The sequence below is a fragment of the Emys orbicularis genome, chromosome 2 (assembly GCF_028017835.1).
Source record: "Emys orbicularis isolate rEmyOrb1 chromosome 2, rEmyOrb1.hap1, whole genome shotgun sequence".
NCBI lineage: Eukaryota > Metazoa > Chordata > Testudines > Emydidae > Emys > Emys orbicularis.
In genome coordinates, this window is record NC_088684.1 from 14,331,049 (window position 1) to 14,350,099 (window position 19,051).

Genomic DNA, 19,051 nt, shown 5'->3' on the forward strand with positions numbered 1-19,051 from the left:
GCTCCTACTATTTTTTCCACCGTTGATCAAATTTATGCTATTACAGTTTTCAAGTTAATTTAATATACTGATCCTACAGCCCTTGAATTCAATGAGTTTTCCCCTTAACATCAATGGACGCAGGATCAGGCCTTTCACTGAATGTATCTGAACTGAGTTTCTGTGGTGTTTTTTTTTTTAAGTACATCTTAAAAATAACACTTGATATGAACATGAAAATGTATGTCCAAGAACAATAAAAAAGTAGTGACAACAATGCACTGGATATATGGTTTTAGGATAAATATTTATTTAAATACCCCATCCTACAAAAAATATTGACTTTCATTTTTTTAACAAAAAACCCATACTGGAATTTACAGAAAATAGAATATGCACTGATAAAACAGAATAAAAAAAATAAAAAATGGGGGTATTCCATGTTTTTGCCTCACCATGTCAGACTGAGCTTTATCTTGAAAGTTAATGAATTACCATTCCCATACTACGTGTGTCAGTAGCAGCATGATAGTAGAATTTTGCTTCACTGATTAGAATAAAGTAAAATAAGTTCCTCTAGAATCTTGATGACACGTAACAAGAGGCTTTGTTATCCAATCAGACAAAGTGTTAGCTACGTTCAATCAATGTTGTGTGAGGTTTTTCCCCACAGATTGTTTTATGGAGTGTGCAAGATGTGGCCAAGTAATGAAACAGCTCAAGTTAACTGTAGCTCGCGACCATGCTGAGAAGTGGTGCAAAAAAATGTCCAAGGCTTCAAACAACTCGAGTGTAGAGAAGAACAAATTCATTGAGGAGGCCACATCAAAAAGAGGAAGAGAGGTAAAGTCAATGACCAACTTTCTTAACTGGGATTTCAAAGATGCACAGAATGATCTTTGCCTTGCCTACAGTTTAGCAAAAGCCAAATTGCCATTTACAGCAGGCATCGTCTTCAAAGAAATTGCCAAAAAAATTGACCCAAAATGTGCTCCCTTTTAAAGACTGCACTGCAGTGCCAGGACTGTAGCAAGAAACACTGAGGATTTAGGTGACTACCTTTACAATGAAACTGTTAAAGCAGCAGTAAATGCTCCGTTTGTTAACTTAATGTGTGACAAGAGTACCGACCACAGTCACAAGAGTCAGCTTATTATTTACCATTGTTTTGTGAATGTTGACACAAATGAAATTCGCTTCGAGTTTTTGAGCTTAATTGAAATAGCTGAACGCTGTATTGCTGAAAATCTGAATGCAGCCATCGTTGGTTGCTTGGAAAAGGACCAAAACAAGTATCCTATGGAGAAAACTGTGGCATTTACATTGGACAGGGCGTCTGTAATGCTAGCCCAACGTGAAAGCGTTTTAAAGCGACTGAAAGATCGCTATGGTGATTTTTTCATCCAGCACTGTATGACCCATCACCAAGCCTTAATGGCTAGAGACGCTGAATCAGTCGTACCTGACTTTGTGGAAGATACGATCAAAGCGACACAGACATTTCAGTGGGGTTGCGAGAAAAAAGGAGTTTAGATAAATCTGTATCAGAGGGGTAGCCGTGTTAGTCTGAATCTGTAAAAAGCAACAGAGGGTCCTGTGGCACCTTTAAGACTAACAGAAGTATTGGGAGCATAAGCTTTCGTGGGTAAGAACCTCACTTCTTCAGATGCAAGTAATGGAAATCTCCAGAGGCAGGTATAAATCAGTGTGGAGATAACGAGGTTAGTTCAATCAGGGAGGGTGAGGTGCTCTGCTAGCAGTAGAGGTGTGAACACCAAGGGAGGAGAAACTGCTTCTGTAGTTGGATAGCCATTCACAGTCTTTGTTTAATCCTGATCTGATGGTGTCAAATTTGCAAATGAACTGGAGCTCAGCAGTTTCTCTTTGGAGTCTGGTCCTGAAGTTTTTTTGCTGATAAATCTGTGAGCTGAATGAAGAGGAATATTCAAATCTGGTTAGCTCCAAAAATTTCGCTGGTTAAGTTTGGCTGCCTGAGTTGAGAGGTTCGAGCTACTGCGCGATTCTCTAGTGCAATACTTTGAGAGAGTGTCATTTGGGAATGGGTTGCTAAATTATACAAGTTGCCAGAATATCTATGACATGCTACAGTCTCCTAAATTCATTCTGTATCTGTTTCGTTTCCTGAATCGGGTTTTGCCACTTCTCGCAGCAATGAATTTGGCACTGCAGAAAGAGAACTCTGATCTGTACAACGCATACTGCTCTCTGGAGAGCACTGTAAGGTCATTTTGAAGACGTTTAAACAACCTTCAAATGAGGATTCTACGCTGGAATCTTTCGTATCTCCAAGCAACCTGTCTATACCTAGTGCCAAGGTCACAGAGATGCTCATGGAGTGTGAGGAGCAGCACTAGTCGTCAGAAACAGAGATTGCTCAGATAAAAGCAACGTTAATCTAATATACAAAGAAACTTGAACAGGTATTCAAGGCCAGGTTTCCTGAAATACATGCTTTACTTGGACCCTTGCAATCAAAAGCCACCACTCTCAGAAATTCAAAAACTTTCAGCAAAATTTACAAAGCACATTGACTCCAGCAAGGTTGAAATGCAGTATACATTGTACTGTGAGGACGACACGGTCAAGACGCTTTTCAACTCAGACCGCTGTGGCAATAACGTTATCAAATTATGGTAACTTTTATTTAAGTCAAGTGAAAGTGACTACAGTTACCTGGCAATGCTTTCACTTATTTTACTGACACTGAGCCCTGACACATGTTGCTGTGAATGAAGCTTCAGCCACATGAGCTTTATCAAAACATCCACAAGGAATCGTCTTGAGAACTGTCAGGTTGATGCCGGTTTCGTTTTGCAACTTCAACAATGAGCACAAAGGACTTCAATGTAGCTGCGGCGGCGAAGTACATTAAAAAACCCTAAAGTGAGTTAAATTTATTATTATTGTTATTATTATTAGCTAGCTAGGCTACTGTTGTTGGGTTTTTTTCAGTGTGGAAAATTATGTACGCTATTTTACAGGTTGAATGACTGAATGACATAACCCCCCGCCAACGTCCGTTACTAAGTCTGGTAATTTTGTCAAGTGTCTGTCGCGCAACATGGTGGTGCTGACCCCTGCCTGAACCCCAGCTGGAGATGATTCTCAAAGAGGAGGAAAACGATAAAAATGAGGAACAGACTCCCCAAATGATCGCTCCCTTCATCTCTACTCATGGCATCAACACCACCTAAGGACAAGGAAATCAATACTAAACCGGAGGAGGGATCCTTGCTGAAAGGATTCCAGCCAATAAGACTGTTTAGCATGTGGTGAGAGAAATCTTTGATTTGAATTCACTTGCTTGTTAAGTTAGGCATTTTGTGTGTTCTTACCTTTTATTTCTTTGTATACAATCCTGAGCTTGTATTGTCCTGGAGGGTACTGGGCAGTACAAGACACACATTTCTGGGGGGAAAGTCTGGGACTGGAATTTGCTGCTGCTGCTCTGTAATGTAGTTCATGGCTGGCTGGTTGGCTATAGTACTTATACAGTATAGCTGGAGGTGATTTACAAGCTGGAGGCTGTGTGGGTGCAGACTAGGAACAGTTGCGCTCACAGCGAAGCCCTGTAAAGGGCACCCCAGGTAGGAGAATAGAGGGGACATAGTTGTCAATCTGTCCAGATTGTACCTTGGGTAATATCACCTTCTGTGTGTGTACATATACAAACGCTCATGCACACACAGTACTCCAAAAGGGATAATTCCCCAAGCTGAGGAAAATTCTGTGCGAACTGGGAAGGAAGGTGTAAATAGAAGTGTAAATTAAAATATGAAGTTCTTTACAAACAAGTTTATTAGGTAGACAAAAAGCTATGATTCTACAATCAAAAATGAGAACAACTTTGGCTAAAAGTCCAGCCTAGTTCATTAATAAAGTGAAGGCGGCAATTAGAAATCAAAATAATATTATATAACAAGTGGGTGAAAAGGGGAAAACAAAAAAATCAACATCAATTAGAAGCTGCAGTTAGAAAATTGATAAGGGAAGCTAAAGACATCAGGGAAAAAATTGTGGCTGGCAGAGCTAAGAACAATCAGGACTACTTTTTAAAATATATTGGGAATAAAGAAATCCTAGCAATGGTATAGGCTCATTACTAGACAGAGGGTAAAATTGTTCATAATGATGCAGAAAAGGTAGAAAGAAGTATTTAATTTCAAGTGTTCAGATAACACTGGTCTACAATTTTTGAGAAGTCGTCTGCTTCAGAGATAAAATGTGCTATTTATTATGTATTTTGATGTGCTGAATTCAAATATGACAATTAAAACAACTGATTGGCTACTGTTTCTAAGATATTTAAGTTTTTACATTTTATGTCTATGTATATTGTGTAGATAGTAGAGTTTTAATCATAAATTCTAAACCTAGGTCTTTTCATGTGTTTATGGTTGCTTTACATGATAATATTTCACCTGTCCTGTTTATGTAACACTTTAAAAATCAGCAAAAGGGTTATATAAATAAAATTTATTATGAAACAAAAGGCAAAAAACTATGATGTACATAGTTTAGTCCTATTCAGTGTCTACTCAGCACTTCTTGGCTTGTCTCTTGTATTCATTAAATGGAGCATCTCTTGTCACTGTCCAGCAATAGTCTGCAAGCATTGATGGGCTCCATTTGCCCTGATAGCGTTTCTCCATTGTTGCAATGTCCTGGTGAAATCACTCGCCATGCTCGTCGCTCACTGCTCCGCAGTTCGGTGGAAAAAAATCTAGATGAGAGTGCAAAAAATGTATCTTTAGTGACATGTTGCAACCAAGGCTTTTGTATGCCTTGAGGAGGTTTTCCACCAACAACCTGTAGTTGTCTGCCTTGTTGTTTCCCAGAAAATTTATTGCCACTAACTGGAAGGCTTTCCATGCCGTCTTTTCCTTGCCACGCAGTGCATGGTCAAATGCATCATCTCGAAGAAGTTCACGAATCTGAGGACCAACAAAGACACCTTCCTTTATCTTAGCTTCACTTAACCTTGGAAATTTTCAACGGAGGTACTTGAAAGCTGCTTGTGTTTTGTCAATGGCCTTGACAAAGTTCTTCATCAGACCCAGCTTGATGTGTAAGGGTGGTAACAAAATCTTCCTTGATTCAACAAGTGGTGGATGCTGAACACTTTTCCTCCCAGGCTCCAATGACTGTCAGAGTGGGCAATCTTTCTTGATGTAGTGGGAATCTCTTGCACGACTATCCCATTCGCAGAGAAAACAGCAGTACTTTGTGTATCCAGTCTGCAGACCAAGCAGGAGAGCAACAACCTTCAAATCGCCACAAAGCTGCCACTGATGTTGGTCATAGTTTATGCACCTCAAAAGTTGTTTCATGTTGTCATAGGTTTCCTTCATATGGACTGCATGACCAACTGTAATTGATGGCAAAACATTGCCATTATGCAGTAAAACAGCTTTAAGACTCGTCTTCGATGAATCAATGAACAGTCTCCACTCATCTGGATCGTGAACGATGTTGAGGGCTGCCATCACACCATCGATGTTGTTGCAGGCTACAAGATCACCTTCCATGAAGAAGAATGGGACAAGATCCTTTTGACGGAACATGGAAACCCTAACATCACCTGCCAGGAGATTCCACTGCTGTAATCTGGAGCCCAAGAGCTCTGCCTTACTCTTGGGTAGTTCCAAATCCCTGACAAGGTCATTCAGTTCACCTTGTGTTATGAGGTGTGGTTCAGAGGAGGAGGATGGGAGAAAACGTGGGTCCTGTGACATTGATGGTTCAGGACCAGAAGTTTCATCCTCTTCCTCTTCCTCATCTGACTCAAGTGAGAATGATTCTGGTGCATCAGGAACCGGCAGTCCTTCTCCGTGGGGTACTGGGCGTATAGCTGATGGAATGTTTGGATAATGCACAGTCCACTTTTTCTTCTTTGACACACCTTTCCCAACTGGAGGCACCATGCAGAAGTAACAATTGCTGGTATGATCTGTTGGCTCTCTCCAAATCATTGGCACTGCAAAAGGCATAGATTTCCTTTTCCTGTTCAACCACTGGCGAAGATTTGTTGCACAAGTGTTGCAACATATGTGTGGGGCCCACCTCTTGTCCTGATCTCCAATTTTGCAGCCAAAATAAAGGTGATAGGCTTTCTTAACCATAGTGGTTATACTGCGCTTTTGTGATGCAAAAGTCACTTCACCACAAACATAGCAGAAGTTATCTGCACTGTTCACACAAGTACGAGGCATCTCTGCTCACTTTGGCTAAACAGAAATGTGTCCCTTTGCAAAATCAAACACTGACAAATAAGAGAGCACGACACTGTATGATTTCTAGAGCTGATATAGGGCAATTTGTTCAGCAGAGTGATGTAAGCTTCGTTATGATTGCATCATCCATGACTTCTAGGAATAACATGATGCAATTCATATCATGTATGACGCAATACCAGCTTCAGATTGCATCATTCATTGTTTTGCCTAAAAAGCAAGTACTGTCCAAACTCAGTCATAGATTTATTCATAGATCCAGTCAAAGATGTATTTTAGTCATTTCTGGTTTAAATTGAGATCCCTTCCCTTTATAACTCACTTATCCTCCGCCATTCCCAAGTCAAGGGTCGTATATATACTGACCCAATAGCATATCTTGAAAACTAGAGCCAATCAACAATTTTAAGCATCATTTTCGTTCTCAGTGACCCAGAACTAGTAAAGTTTGACTACATTTATTTCAGAAGCATTTTGGCTGTAGAGCAGTGTAACCTGCTGACATGGGTAATTGTAGGCTGATTAGCTTGACATAAATCCTGGACAAAATAATGGAAAAACTGATATGGGATTCAGTTGATAAACAGTAGGACTATAAGTAATGCCAGCAAACAAACAGATCTTATCAAACAAACCCAATTTTATTCTTTGAGATTATGTTTGGTTGATGAAGATAACTGCATAGCTGTACTACAGTTTATAGTACTGCACAATATTCAGGTTAAAATATTAGGACTACACATCATCAATAAAGCACACTAAAACAGGTCAAGATAGATTTAGAACTGACAGATTTCAAAGTAGTCAATGGAGAACCATCATCAAATGGGAATGTTTCTAGTGGGGCACTGTTGGGATTGACACCAGGTCCAATGCTTTTCAAAATTTTCAGTAGTAAAGTAAATATAAAACTACTGCTGATAAAATTTGCAGAGGACACAAAGACCTCCCATCATACAGAAAGATCTGGACCGCTTGGTAAACTGAGCCATTCAAACAAAATACATTTTAATATGGCCAAATACAAAGTTGTACAACTAGGAATAAGGAATGCAGGCCATAACTACAGAATGAGGAACTGTATCCTGGAAAGCAGTGACTAAAAAGGATTTAGGGATTATAGTGGACAAGTAACTCAACATGCACTCCCAGTGCAATGCTGTGGCAAAAAGGGATAATGTGATCCTTGGATGTATAAACAGAGAAGAAGTGAATAGGAAAAAGGAGATTATTTTACCTCTCTATACAGGATTGGTGAGACAATACTGGAACACTATGTACACAGTTATGGTTTTATGGATATTGAAACATTGGAGAGGGTGTAGAAAGTGATTGGGTTGGAGAATTGCCTTACAGTGAGAGGCTTAAAGAGCTCAAGCTGTTTAGCTATCAAAAAGAAGGTTGGGAGGTGACTTGATTACAGCATATAAGTACCTTCACAGGGAGAAAATACAGGATTCTAAAGGATCAGAGAGGTAGCCGTGTTAGTCTGAATCTGTAAAAAGTAACAGAGGGTCCTGTGGCACCTTTAAGACTAACAGAAGTATTGGGAGCATAAGCTTTCGTGGGTAAGAACCTCACTTCTTCAGATGGCATGCCCGGATGCCTTTCAGGAAGAAGTTATTGGGCTCAATTCAGGTGTAACTGGGAGGGAAGATTGGCCTGTAGTATGCAAGCCAGACTCACTAGATGATCTAATGTTCCCTTTTGGCCTTAATTCAATGAATCTATCATTGTTTTTTTAGAGACTTTATTCTGGAAACAAAACAAGAATCATGGGTATACTTGTGTATGTAGGAAGTTCTCTATAGTCCATTTATTTTAAAAGGCAAATTGAAAGGGTAAAATACTAATCTATAATCTGTTTTTTTAATTATATTTCACAGGACTCTCTTTCTTGGTTCTTGTATTTTCAACATAAGAAAAGCTTAGAATTCACATTCTTAATCCACCAAGGCACTGATAGATGAGCATAAGGCTCCCATATTAATCCTTCCAAATGTCAGTGCCTTTAAGGTAAAAAATAATAATGAAGAGGCGGTAGCCTGTACCAATGCCACTGCCTCCTAAACAGCTTTCAGTCAGTTCTTGAAAGTGCAGTAAGAAAGGTGAATTGAAATCTTCAAAGAAGCAGAACTACAGGTATACAAATTTTCATTTTTTTAAATAAGATACCATCTGCACTATTAATTGTACTCCTGGAGAGTAGATATCTCAAATGATACCTCAAAATATAAAGCATAATGATTAATAGCGCAGCTGGCAGAGACAGAATGAAGGGCAATAGCTTACATTATGCAACAAAGACTGAGAAGAATCCTCCTGTGAGCTACAGTAATACAAATAATGAAATAGTCAATGTTATCTGAGCAATCAAAGAGTATCAGGTTTCTTTTCTGCCTGACAAAGACATGAAGAAATGCTGGGAGTGGGATAAGTGATAACAGGCACAAAGATACTGCCCTCCCAGTCAGGGTGGAGGGAGATCAGAGCAGTTGAGTGGGAAAGAAGAAAAGAGATCTCAGCTGCTAAGAGAAGGGGAATGAGAAGACACGAGCAGAGCAGAAGAAGGAGAAGACACTATTGGTACAATAGTCCAAAGCCTCAAGTCAGAGGGGAATGAATTAGGCCTTGATTTCAGCCACAAAGACAATTTCTGGGGAGCAAGTGTTGAAACTATGGAGACGTATATTGCTGATTATGCTTAGGGATGAACATCATCATCTCTGCTCTCTGCTAATGTTCTCTGCTAATGCTTGGATCATGGATGTATGAGGACTTGAGAACAGAGGTTGGGCCTGGGGTTTTCCGTACTAGTCAGTTACTTGAAAGGCAGTCCTCTGTACCAGAATGAAAAGTAAACAATTTATTTTTCCAGCCAAGCCAGAATAGTCTACTTAGCAACTTCTAGAGCCTTGCAAACTTAGCAGCAGCAGCTACAGTTGTTGCAAGCCAGAGTTTGATTTTAAGAAAGAGAATAATGTTTGCAAGCTACAGGTTATAACCAGAGCGTCTGAAGGCAATTATTTTTCCTGAAAGACAAGTGATAGCTCAATTTGCCAAGAAAGCCACACTAGGCTTTGTAGCAAATAAACTACAATTAGGTTATCCACTGCTGCTGAAAAAAACAAACTTGATTGGATTTTAGGAGGTGGACAGCTTCTCTCTTGTGCTACCCAAAATGACTACTCGGTTTTTAAAATGTAGATTTTTAGTCCTTCTGGTAGACTCCTTTTGAAAAGCCAAGAGGACTTAAGACAACATGGGATTGACCCTGGATCTAACAAAAAGGTCATTTTGTACTACCTGAGCTCAGCACAGGCAAGGTTCAATCCCATCCCTTGCAATCTGCTATGAAAAAAATAAACCATGTAATTAGGGAGGAAAGGAAAAAGGTTGCTCTGGTTCTCAGTCTTCATCTTTCCATACTCAGCACTGCTGAGTTGAGAAGCATATCAGTCTCATCCCTTAAGGTGCTAGTAGAATCACAGAACAACTTCTCCACTGAGGTTAATTAATGCCTTTGCGCCAGATGTCCCAGTGGGAAATACCTTCATCGCCAGTGGATGGAAATCGTGTTTCTTATCAAGCAGTCTTCTGTTGGTACCAGGTGCAAATAGTTTCTTGTTCATTAGATTAGTCAACAATATCTACCTCCATTGTCTCCCACTCGAAGAATAGTTCATCCATCACTACCTGATTAAAGAAACAGGGTTTATCATCTGTTGACTAAATGTAATAATGTTCTTATGTTTGGATTAGTGGCAATCCAAAATACCTTGTGAGTACGGCCTATCTGTATGACTTTCTGACACAGGGGGTTATAATCTGGTGCCTTCTTATTTATCTAGAACATGATGTTCAGATTGTTCATTTAGACATGAGATCTGTTTAGGACAGCATGACTGATTGCTCTCATCTCTGGAATATTCAAGAGTAGCTGTTCTTGGAGAGAGCAAACTCTCTAAGTGCAAAATTCCGCTGTGTGGTCTCCCATTCATTCAAGATTTGATGCAAGTTTAGTACAGTGTTTAGACACTGTGGTGATAAGGTACTTTATAAATACCTACAGATAAATCCAAGTGGTTCCTTCCATACTGGTGTGCCTGATCAGCCAGCCATCAAGATAAGAAACCATGTGCACTCCCAGCCCATGCAGGCAGGCTGCCATTACAGCTAAGAATTTCACAAGTATACACAATGCTATTGTAGCGCTGCTGAGGTACAGTCCTTTATAGAGTCTGAACTTTTGGAGTCGCCAGATGCAGAATCTCTAACATACTGGAAGACAGCCAAAGTTCAAAGGGAGTCTCTCACCTTAGAAACCTATGGAAGGGCACGCACAGGAAGGTACTGCCAACCAAGAGGAACAGATGCTCCAAGGAGTACCTCACATTTAGAGCATCGAACTGTCGCCAGTTATTGCTATAGATATACAGACATATGCTAGGCAAGGTATAGGTATGGAGTAAGGTACTAACACAAAAAACAATAGCTTAGCTAAACTAACTGAGGCCTAAGGTCTAAAGATTTGACATAATCAACTAACCAGTAAGTGACCCTATATCATAAGTTGTCACAAGATAGAGTGCTGAATTAAATAACTGATCCTAAACTGCTGACAGGTAACCACAACATACCTGTTTGGACCAGCTTTTCATATTTTAAATCAGAAGCATCAGCAGATAATAATGCCATGGTAACTAAACATATATGCTAATAAGCTTGAGGTAAATGGCCTAGTAACGTATGGGAGAAGAGCACCCCAACATTAGTAGGGTGAGGTAGTACAGGTAAGGAAAAGAGGTTGAAATCCCTATTGTATATGCATGAGGAATAGGGAGTGTTGTCATAACCTATTATAAAGTTAGTGCTCTACCTGTGTACCCCTGTGAGATTTCCGGGAACCTACAAGTCCAAGGGCAACTTGTGGGTCATCTCACCTACTATTAGGCTCCCCACAAAGAATGATGCGAGTACGTGAATGCTGATGTGAGTACATGAATGCTGAATTCTGCATTATCTATTTTGCCGAGTTGTAGTGTTTGTGATATTGCTCATTGTGCTAATAAAACTATTACAAAATCAGAAATTGTTTTCCCTACGTGCGAGTCTCTCTCTGATACACCAGGGCCCTCACTCTAATGTTGTGACCGATCTAGAGGTAGTTGACCAGCGAAATAACACATCATGTTAAATTGCAAACTCTAAATAATACCTAACCAATAGATCAGACAACAAAAGTAAACTGGAAACTATATGCTGCTCCATACACCCAGTGACATCTATGCTGCATCTAGGTCTTACGTGACAAAAAACAAATCTCCTCCACACCAGAGGCACTTCAAGGTATGGATCCGCTGCTGAACTGTACCAATTTCAAAGGCACTGAATTTTCATTTCTTTTTGCACATGGTGCCTCCACCAGGGTATGTCACCAACGTACTGTTACCCAGGGTTTTCAGAACCCAAAGCAGTGGTAACTTCACTGTTTCACTCCAGGTGGTATCAGGAATAAATCAATGGGAACACAGCACTTCCGGCTGATGAAAAATTGATACAAGTAAGGGTGCTCTGATCTAAAACTACTATTTATTAGATTTAAGCACACACAGACACAAGGAATAAGTTTAGAACATCCCAAGCAATTACACAGAATCTGAGATGGTATTGAGTAGTTAGCAGCAGGTCCGTGATGGCTGGTAGCTTCCCCACCAGGGAGTATGGTGTCAGGAAAGTCTCTCAAGATAGCTTCAGAGAGCTCGCTCTAAAGTACACTCTATTATCTAGTCTTTTGATAACTAATTTTTACAAAACACATACCTCATAGTGACGCCTACTGGGTCATCAGTTCTCCTAACTTTAACAAACTACTTATCAACAAAACATTCCTAACAATCTTCGTCATAATAAGCTTCTATATCAAAGGCGCCCTAACTCAAGGTCCCCATCCACTTATTTTATTTCAGTCTCAATTTGTTCAATCTCCTCCCATTCTGATTAGTGAAAACTGCAACCCTGAGCTACTTTTGACCTTGCCTCCAGAAGCCCTGCTTATTCAAATTAAACCTTAACTATGTAGTGTTCTATATTTCATTAATTCATGATGGCTGAAATGCACACAATATGGTTGCAATTAGCTTGATCCAATTCTGGGGTAAGAAAACCACTCCATTCTGGAGCAACAGTACAGCCTCCCCAACTCCAGGCACCACCAGTGTGTCTCTGACATTTAAGATGTTCACTCTGCTCCAGGTAATGGTATTCTGCTGTGGCTCTAAGTTCCAATAGAGCACTGGAATTTGTGCTTGTACCCCAGTGGTCCAGAAGAGAGAGAACTACTGAGTTACACAGACCTGCTTGAATGACTCCTTTCAAGCTTCATAATCATAACCATTAAACATAACATCCAACAGAAGCCAACTTTTGTCAGAGTAGTTCATCAACTTAGACAGGCAAAGAGCTTATCTCCACTATGTGGTGGCAGTGAGTCACTCACATTGTAAAGTTTGTCTTCTACATGCATCACAGAACACTAACACTCTCTATGAACTTTAGATACGCACAGTTTCAGTAGCATCCCTATCATAACAGGCTCAATTAAAAAAAAGACACCATGTAGGTGTATCAAACCTCAATGCTGAGGACTGAAAGTGGGAGCAAACTCTGCCTCAGCTGCACTTAAGGACAAAATCAAATACATAACAATAGCAAGTGATGAAACTTCAAGGAAGACTCTCAGTGATGACAAATAAATTAAGTTCCCATAGCTCACACTTGGGGTAGGTCTACACTTACCTCCGGGTCCGGCGGTAAGCAATCGATCTTCTGGGATCGAACCCGGAAGTGCTCGCTGTCGACGCCGGTACTCCAGCTCGGCGAGAGGAGTATGCGGCATCGATGGGGGAGCCTGCCTGCCACGTCTGGACCCGCGGTAAGTTCGAACTAAGGTACTTCGACTTCAGCTACGTTATTAACGTTATTAACATAGCTGAAGTTGCGTACCTTAGTTCGAAGTGGGGGGTTAGTGTGGACCAGCCCTTGGAAAAAAAAATCCAAGAGTAAGAATGCTGTGTGGGTAGTATCTTTAAAGAAGGCTCTTTATCTACTAAGATCTGATGTAAGAGTTCAGTGTTTTCCTGCAACAGCTCAGGTACGCTCTAACACATAACACAATCATCTGTACCAAAGAAAACATCACCTGAATTAAGATCTTAGCAGGCAAGTAAAGGAGAGGAACTGATTTTTTCAAAATATTTTGTCTTGTAATTATTTGAAAACTTAAAGTTCATGCATATGTTTACGGAAAGCGATTATAGCTTAACTTAAACATAATTTGATCTAGCAGAATAAGAACAATGTTTAGATAAATAACCCTCTTATTATCTAGCTATTATTATCTATGGCATTTTACTTATAACTGTTAATATTGTACCCTTATTTGCAGATAAGGTAACCATGTCTAATTTGCCTTCACCCAGTTGTCATTTGAAATTGGAGATTATTTTTTTTTTATGGTTCCCACTTTTTGAATTACAATGCAAATTTGCTCGCACTTGCATCTTACCCCACCTAAAAGCAAGCAAAATCATGGGTCTGCATATTTCCCATACTTTCTAAGGACTTCCTTAACAGCCTACATGAAGAAACCCAAGTTACCAGGGCCATTTGAATCTCGTGTTTCACTACTAAGAAACCAAAAGTTCCTTTAAAGCTATATTGCCAAATCTGATTATAAAACTGAAGTTTAAAAATCAATTCAATGTCTACCTAATCTGTTTTGACAATGTATTTTTGATAATTAGCTAACTCCAAATTATATTCAATTTTAAAACAGAAGTAGCTAAATCAAAAATATAATTAGGATGAGTTATTGGGAAACAGGCATACCACCAGTGATAAATAACTTAGCTCACATATAACGGTTTTCATCCATACATCTAAAAGTGCTTTTCAAAGGAAGGTATCAGTCCCCGTTTTACATATGGGGAAACTGAGGCACGGTGAGCTGGTCTGACTTGACCAAAGTCACACAGCACATTAATGTCAGAGCCAGGAATAGAATCCAGGTTTCCTGATTGCCAGTCCAGTGTCCTACCCACTAATGATCATGCTGCCTTCCTATTAATATACACATATTAAAATGTTTTATTTTACATGGGAATATCACAGTTTAAAGATTTTCATTCACATCTAGTGCAAATGATCTCTCAAATGAGTTATGGTACACATCCTTCAAAACCTAAGAGAGAGGTTTAGGTTTTGGTTTAGATTGCACATTAAAGAGGCAGAATTAGTAAATAACAGTATAAGATTACAATACTAACAGGGATAAGGAACTTCTTGATTTCTTCCAAAGCATGTCCCATTCTGGCATATGCCTCTGCTGGTGGGGCAAATACTTCAATTAGAACATGCAGGTCATCATTTAGGTGAAAGTATTTTGCTTCCCCACTTTTTCTCAACTCTTCTTCCTGGGAAGGACAAAAAATTTCACTGTAACAAATATAATCATAAAAAGAGAACAATAAAAGTAAAATGAATTTGTGTTTGAGATCAAGTATCAGGGGGTAGCCGTGTTAGTCTGTATCTACAAAAACAACAAGGAGTCTGGTGGCACCTTAAAGACTAAGATTTATTTGGGCATAAGCTTTCGTGGGTAAAAACCTCACTTCTTGTGTTTGAGATGTTTGCCATATACATACAATTCATTCACTTTTTGCTTCAAATACTAAATGGAAACATAACTGGAAATTATAAATTAATATTTTCTACTGTACTCAAAGTCAATGAAACTTAACAATATTGCTATTTTGCCTATCAAAGAATGTTTTATGAAGTATATATTACTCAAGAGAAAATTAATAGATAAGATTTCTACCTTGAGACAATGACTGGTTCCTCTAACAGACAGAATTGTTTCCATTGTTTTGACTTGATTGAAATAAACTCTCAGTATTTGTGAGCAACATGGAAAAAAAATCTTTGTCCTATTTACTGTTTCAACATTGAGGGTTTTGTTCTATTTATTCCTCTTGCTCCAACCTAATTCTGGGCTGGCTGGAGAGAGTGCATAATCTTCATTAAGTGGATGAGCACTCAGTTCAATCTGTGTATGCTCACATTTCTGGAAACAGAAATTTCTGGAAATGCTTAGAGGCTTAAAGGATGTCATCGATTTAAAAATCATAATTATGCCTGAAATTTGTTTTGATGACTTTTTAATAAGCATTGGAAAAACAACAATGTGTTTAAAAATCCCAACACAAAAAGCACTGCTAACAGCCTAAGTATGGTTTCATTGTGCTATTAGACAAGCAGTAAAACATTCTGCTAATCTAAGTATTCAATATAATTTGATTTGAAAATTTTTCTGTCAAATATCTGAGGCTCTAAAAAGTATGCTATTCCTGATATTTATTCTATTTAAACAAGCAATGAATAGTGCTCGAACATCTCTTTTTTAATTGGTCCACAAATAGTAGTTTTAATGAGAGATTAAAGCTTTCTTATTTGTTCCTTCTGGGTCATAATTATGAGTTAAAGTTATGACAATCAGTTCTAGCTTATTGTAGGTAATCTTTTTGTTGTCAAATTTACACAATATATGAATATTGCAAAATTGGTTGGAAAAGCAAAGCAATCTGATTATTGATAGAGCGTTCAGAGCAGGAAAATTAACACATCATAATTAGCTGGCTGAATCTTGTCAGCCTTAACCATCATCTTGTCAATACAAATGATGAATGGACCACAAAAATAGAAAGGAAAAACCTCCCTCAATGAATACAACATTCTAGCTAAGAACTTTAAAAAAGTTAAAGGGGTGGGGGAGTCCTCTTAAGCTAGTTTAACAAATCAGACTGCTCAAAATGCTAAAGAAAATTTCTGCTTAAGAGTCATTTAGCATGGTCCAAAGGGTATAGGTGAGAGCATATGAATTAAATTAAAAATTGAGAAATGTAAGCTGGATATCACAAACAAACTTAACTGAGAACGATTAGACTGTATACTAGTCTCCCTCGGGAAACAGCAGAAGCTCTTGAATAATTTAAGAGTGAACATACCACTGGAAAACATATGATAGTGAATAATCCTGCATAACACTATATGACTTAACAGAAGAAAGATGGACAATATCTAGGATTCTTTGGGTGGTAGCAGGTTCACAGTACAAAACAAAAGGGATTTAATCAGCCTAATTTTAATAATGTGATTAAGTAGATTTCAACAAAGTTTGTTTAAAATCACAATAAGCAAAGTTTGCTCATACTGAGCGCTCATATGCTAAATTTCATCCCTAGGAAACTTGTTGGCTAAAGGGTTTAAAAACCTAATAATCGGAGCTGATAACAGTAGTGTGCACAGCGCTTGGATGTATTAGACCTTTCAGAAAAACATAATTGATGTATTAGACCCTTGAAATAAAACAACCTAAATTGCTCAGATCAGGACTATAACCACTCACCCACTGCTAAGTGCTTTTTCCTTGCACACAATGTAATCTGTATTTTTAAATTATACCTAAGAAAAATAAAAATGTAATCTCAGAAGTTAAGATCTTCCTCTTGCAGATATCTTAAATTCAATGCAGATTTCATAATCAGTCTTTACTATTTAATCCCTTCAGCGCTGTCAATACTGCCCATTGGTTATTGGATGAGAGCAGTGTATTACAGTTAATATACAAAGTATTTAAAATTGTAAACACTGAAGTCATTAATCTGATTGTTAAATACAAATTGGTTTAGCACATAACACTTCTAGTGCTTTTCATCCACAGATTTTAAAATACTTTACAAAGGAAGGTAAATATTATTTTACCCTCCTTTAAAAACAACAAACAACAACAAAAAAACACAAGAACAGATTTAAGGATCTTCCACCTTTAATCCACCATTATTTGACAGGTTGGAAAGTTGTGATCAGCAGCAAAAGGTCCAAAAATTCTGACTTCAGTAATATACTACCATGGAAAGCATTTAGGTAAAAATTGCCATCCCATCAGCTGATCTTTCAGAACACTCTACTCAACAAAAAGTATGTACTTTTGTTAAATTTATGTAATATTGCTAAACATCATGAACGTCTAAGAAACGAGAGCAAAACTCCTATTTTTGACCTCCAAGACTTTGTTATCAGTGATAGAATACACACATACTTGATTTTTTTTTCATTTGAATTTCCTGATCATGAAAATGAAACTCTAGTACCTCTGGCTAGTGGTATCATTAGTAGGAATACTACTATACAGGAATTGCCAGACCATGTCTGGATGATGATTATCTGATAGCAACCAACAGCAGATGATTCAGAGGAAAGGGTGAAATCCATAAGATAATTATAGGACAACGTACTCTTGAGCAACATTTCTATGTCAAATATGAAGAAGAACTATTGTGTTTGTGTTCATATTTTTGGAATGCAACTCCCTAAGTGACACTCATTTACTAAATGACACCTCTATAGTTACATTTCTCTGAGGATCAGTTTCTGACCTACTACAAAAATCGGATTTGTATCTATGCCCAAAGAAGGGAAACATATTGTTTTTGTAGAAAGGAAATCACTAAAACCATACCATTTTAAAAAAAAACAGAATTTATCATGCAAGTCTAAATCACTAAAAAGACATATTGTACACTTATAAAAATGAATGCTATGTACGTACACAAGAATGATAAAATGTATTACAAAATGCTATATTCATGTATATAAGGGTTGTACCAGCATAATGGCCTGTTGAAATACAACTGTACAACTTTATATTTTAAGTGCTTTAGCTGTTTTTCCTTCTTCTCTATATCTTTAATAAAGGTTACATGGATTTTTAATGGTGTGTTTGCCATGATACTAAGCAGGCTGATGTCTCTGTATACCAAACTCCTGATCTTATTTAACACTGTTTAATATTGGACAGCGACTGGGTTATGTGAACACTTTTGGCACATATATTCCATCTAAATTAATATAACAGGCCCTGACCCTGGATATCTAGATTCTAAATATCATTTTTTCTTAAAATAGAAATGAGCCTGAACTAAATGTCTGATTCAGACATCCTTCCCACAAACTCGGAGATATAATTTTGGATCTGAACCTTTTGGCTTAGGCCTTTCCCTTTACAACAAAAAACAAATTGCTTTTGCTGTGAAATTAACCAAAATGGCCTTTGTACATATAAGACCAACAATATTTTTGTTGTAACAATGTAAAGCCAGGAGAGGGAATTATAGGTCAGCTAAACCTTGCCCCAGGAAACCTGTTGATATTATAATACTGGTACACCACAAAAAATGCACAAACCAATGAACAAAAAGAATGCCAAGATGGCATCTGCTCCATCAGAAAATGGAGAGAGAGAGAGAGAGAATGAAGAAAATTTGCCAAATGTCAGAACCAAATCAGTAAACCAATATTTTAATCCATATTTTCCTAGTAAACTTGGCCTCACCCTTTCATTCATCTCCCCACGCCCATTTGTCTCATCCATCTGTTACATTTTGACATAGCTAAATTTTGAACTTTTTGAGATAGAGAATGTATTTTACTGCACATTTGCACAGTGCGTTTAATAAATAAGATACTAATAAGAAGCCACACATCTTAAAGTGCTACTGTAATAAAAACTATACATAATATAACCCCCTGCAAATAAAGTGCATCAAAAGTTGTATTTAAACGGACCATGCAAACTATATTGTGTGGGAATATGAATATTTTACACATTGATTTTTTTTTTTTTATTAGAGAAAGATGTTCCTAACAGGCAACCCTAACAACCACACTTTTAAGTGTAGTTGACATCACCTTCTACC

At 38.2% G+C, this 19,051-nt stretch overlaps 1 protein-coding gene across 1 annotated transcript in view; it reads right to left on the reverse strand.

Moving 5' to 3' along the window:
• KHDRBS3 (KH RNA binding domain containing, signal transduction associated 3) overlaps positions 1-19,051 on the reverse strand; it is a 222,333-nt gene that overhangs the window by 107,828 nt on the left and 95,454 nt on the right. Inside the window, exon 4 of the mRNA XM_065399700.1 lies at positions 14,561-14,707. Within this exon, the coding sequence (XP_065255772.1) occupies positions 14,561-14,707 (147 nt within the window). The remainder of the gene's footprint in view (positions 1-14,560; positions 14,708-19,051) is intronic.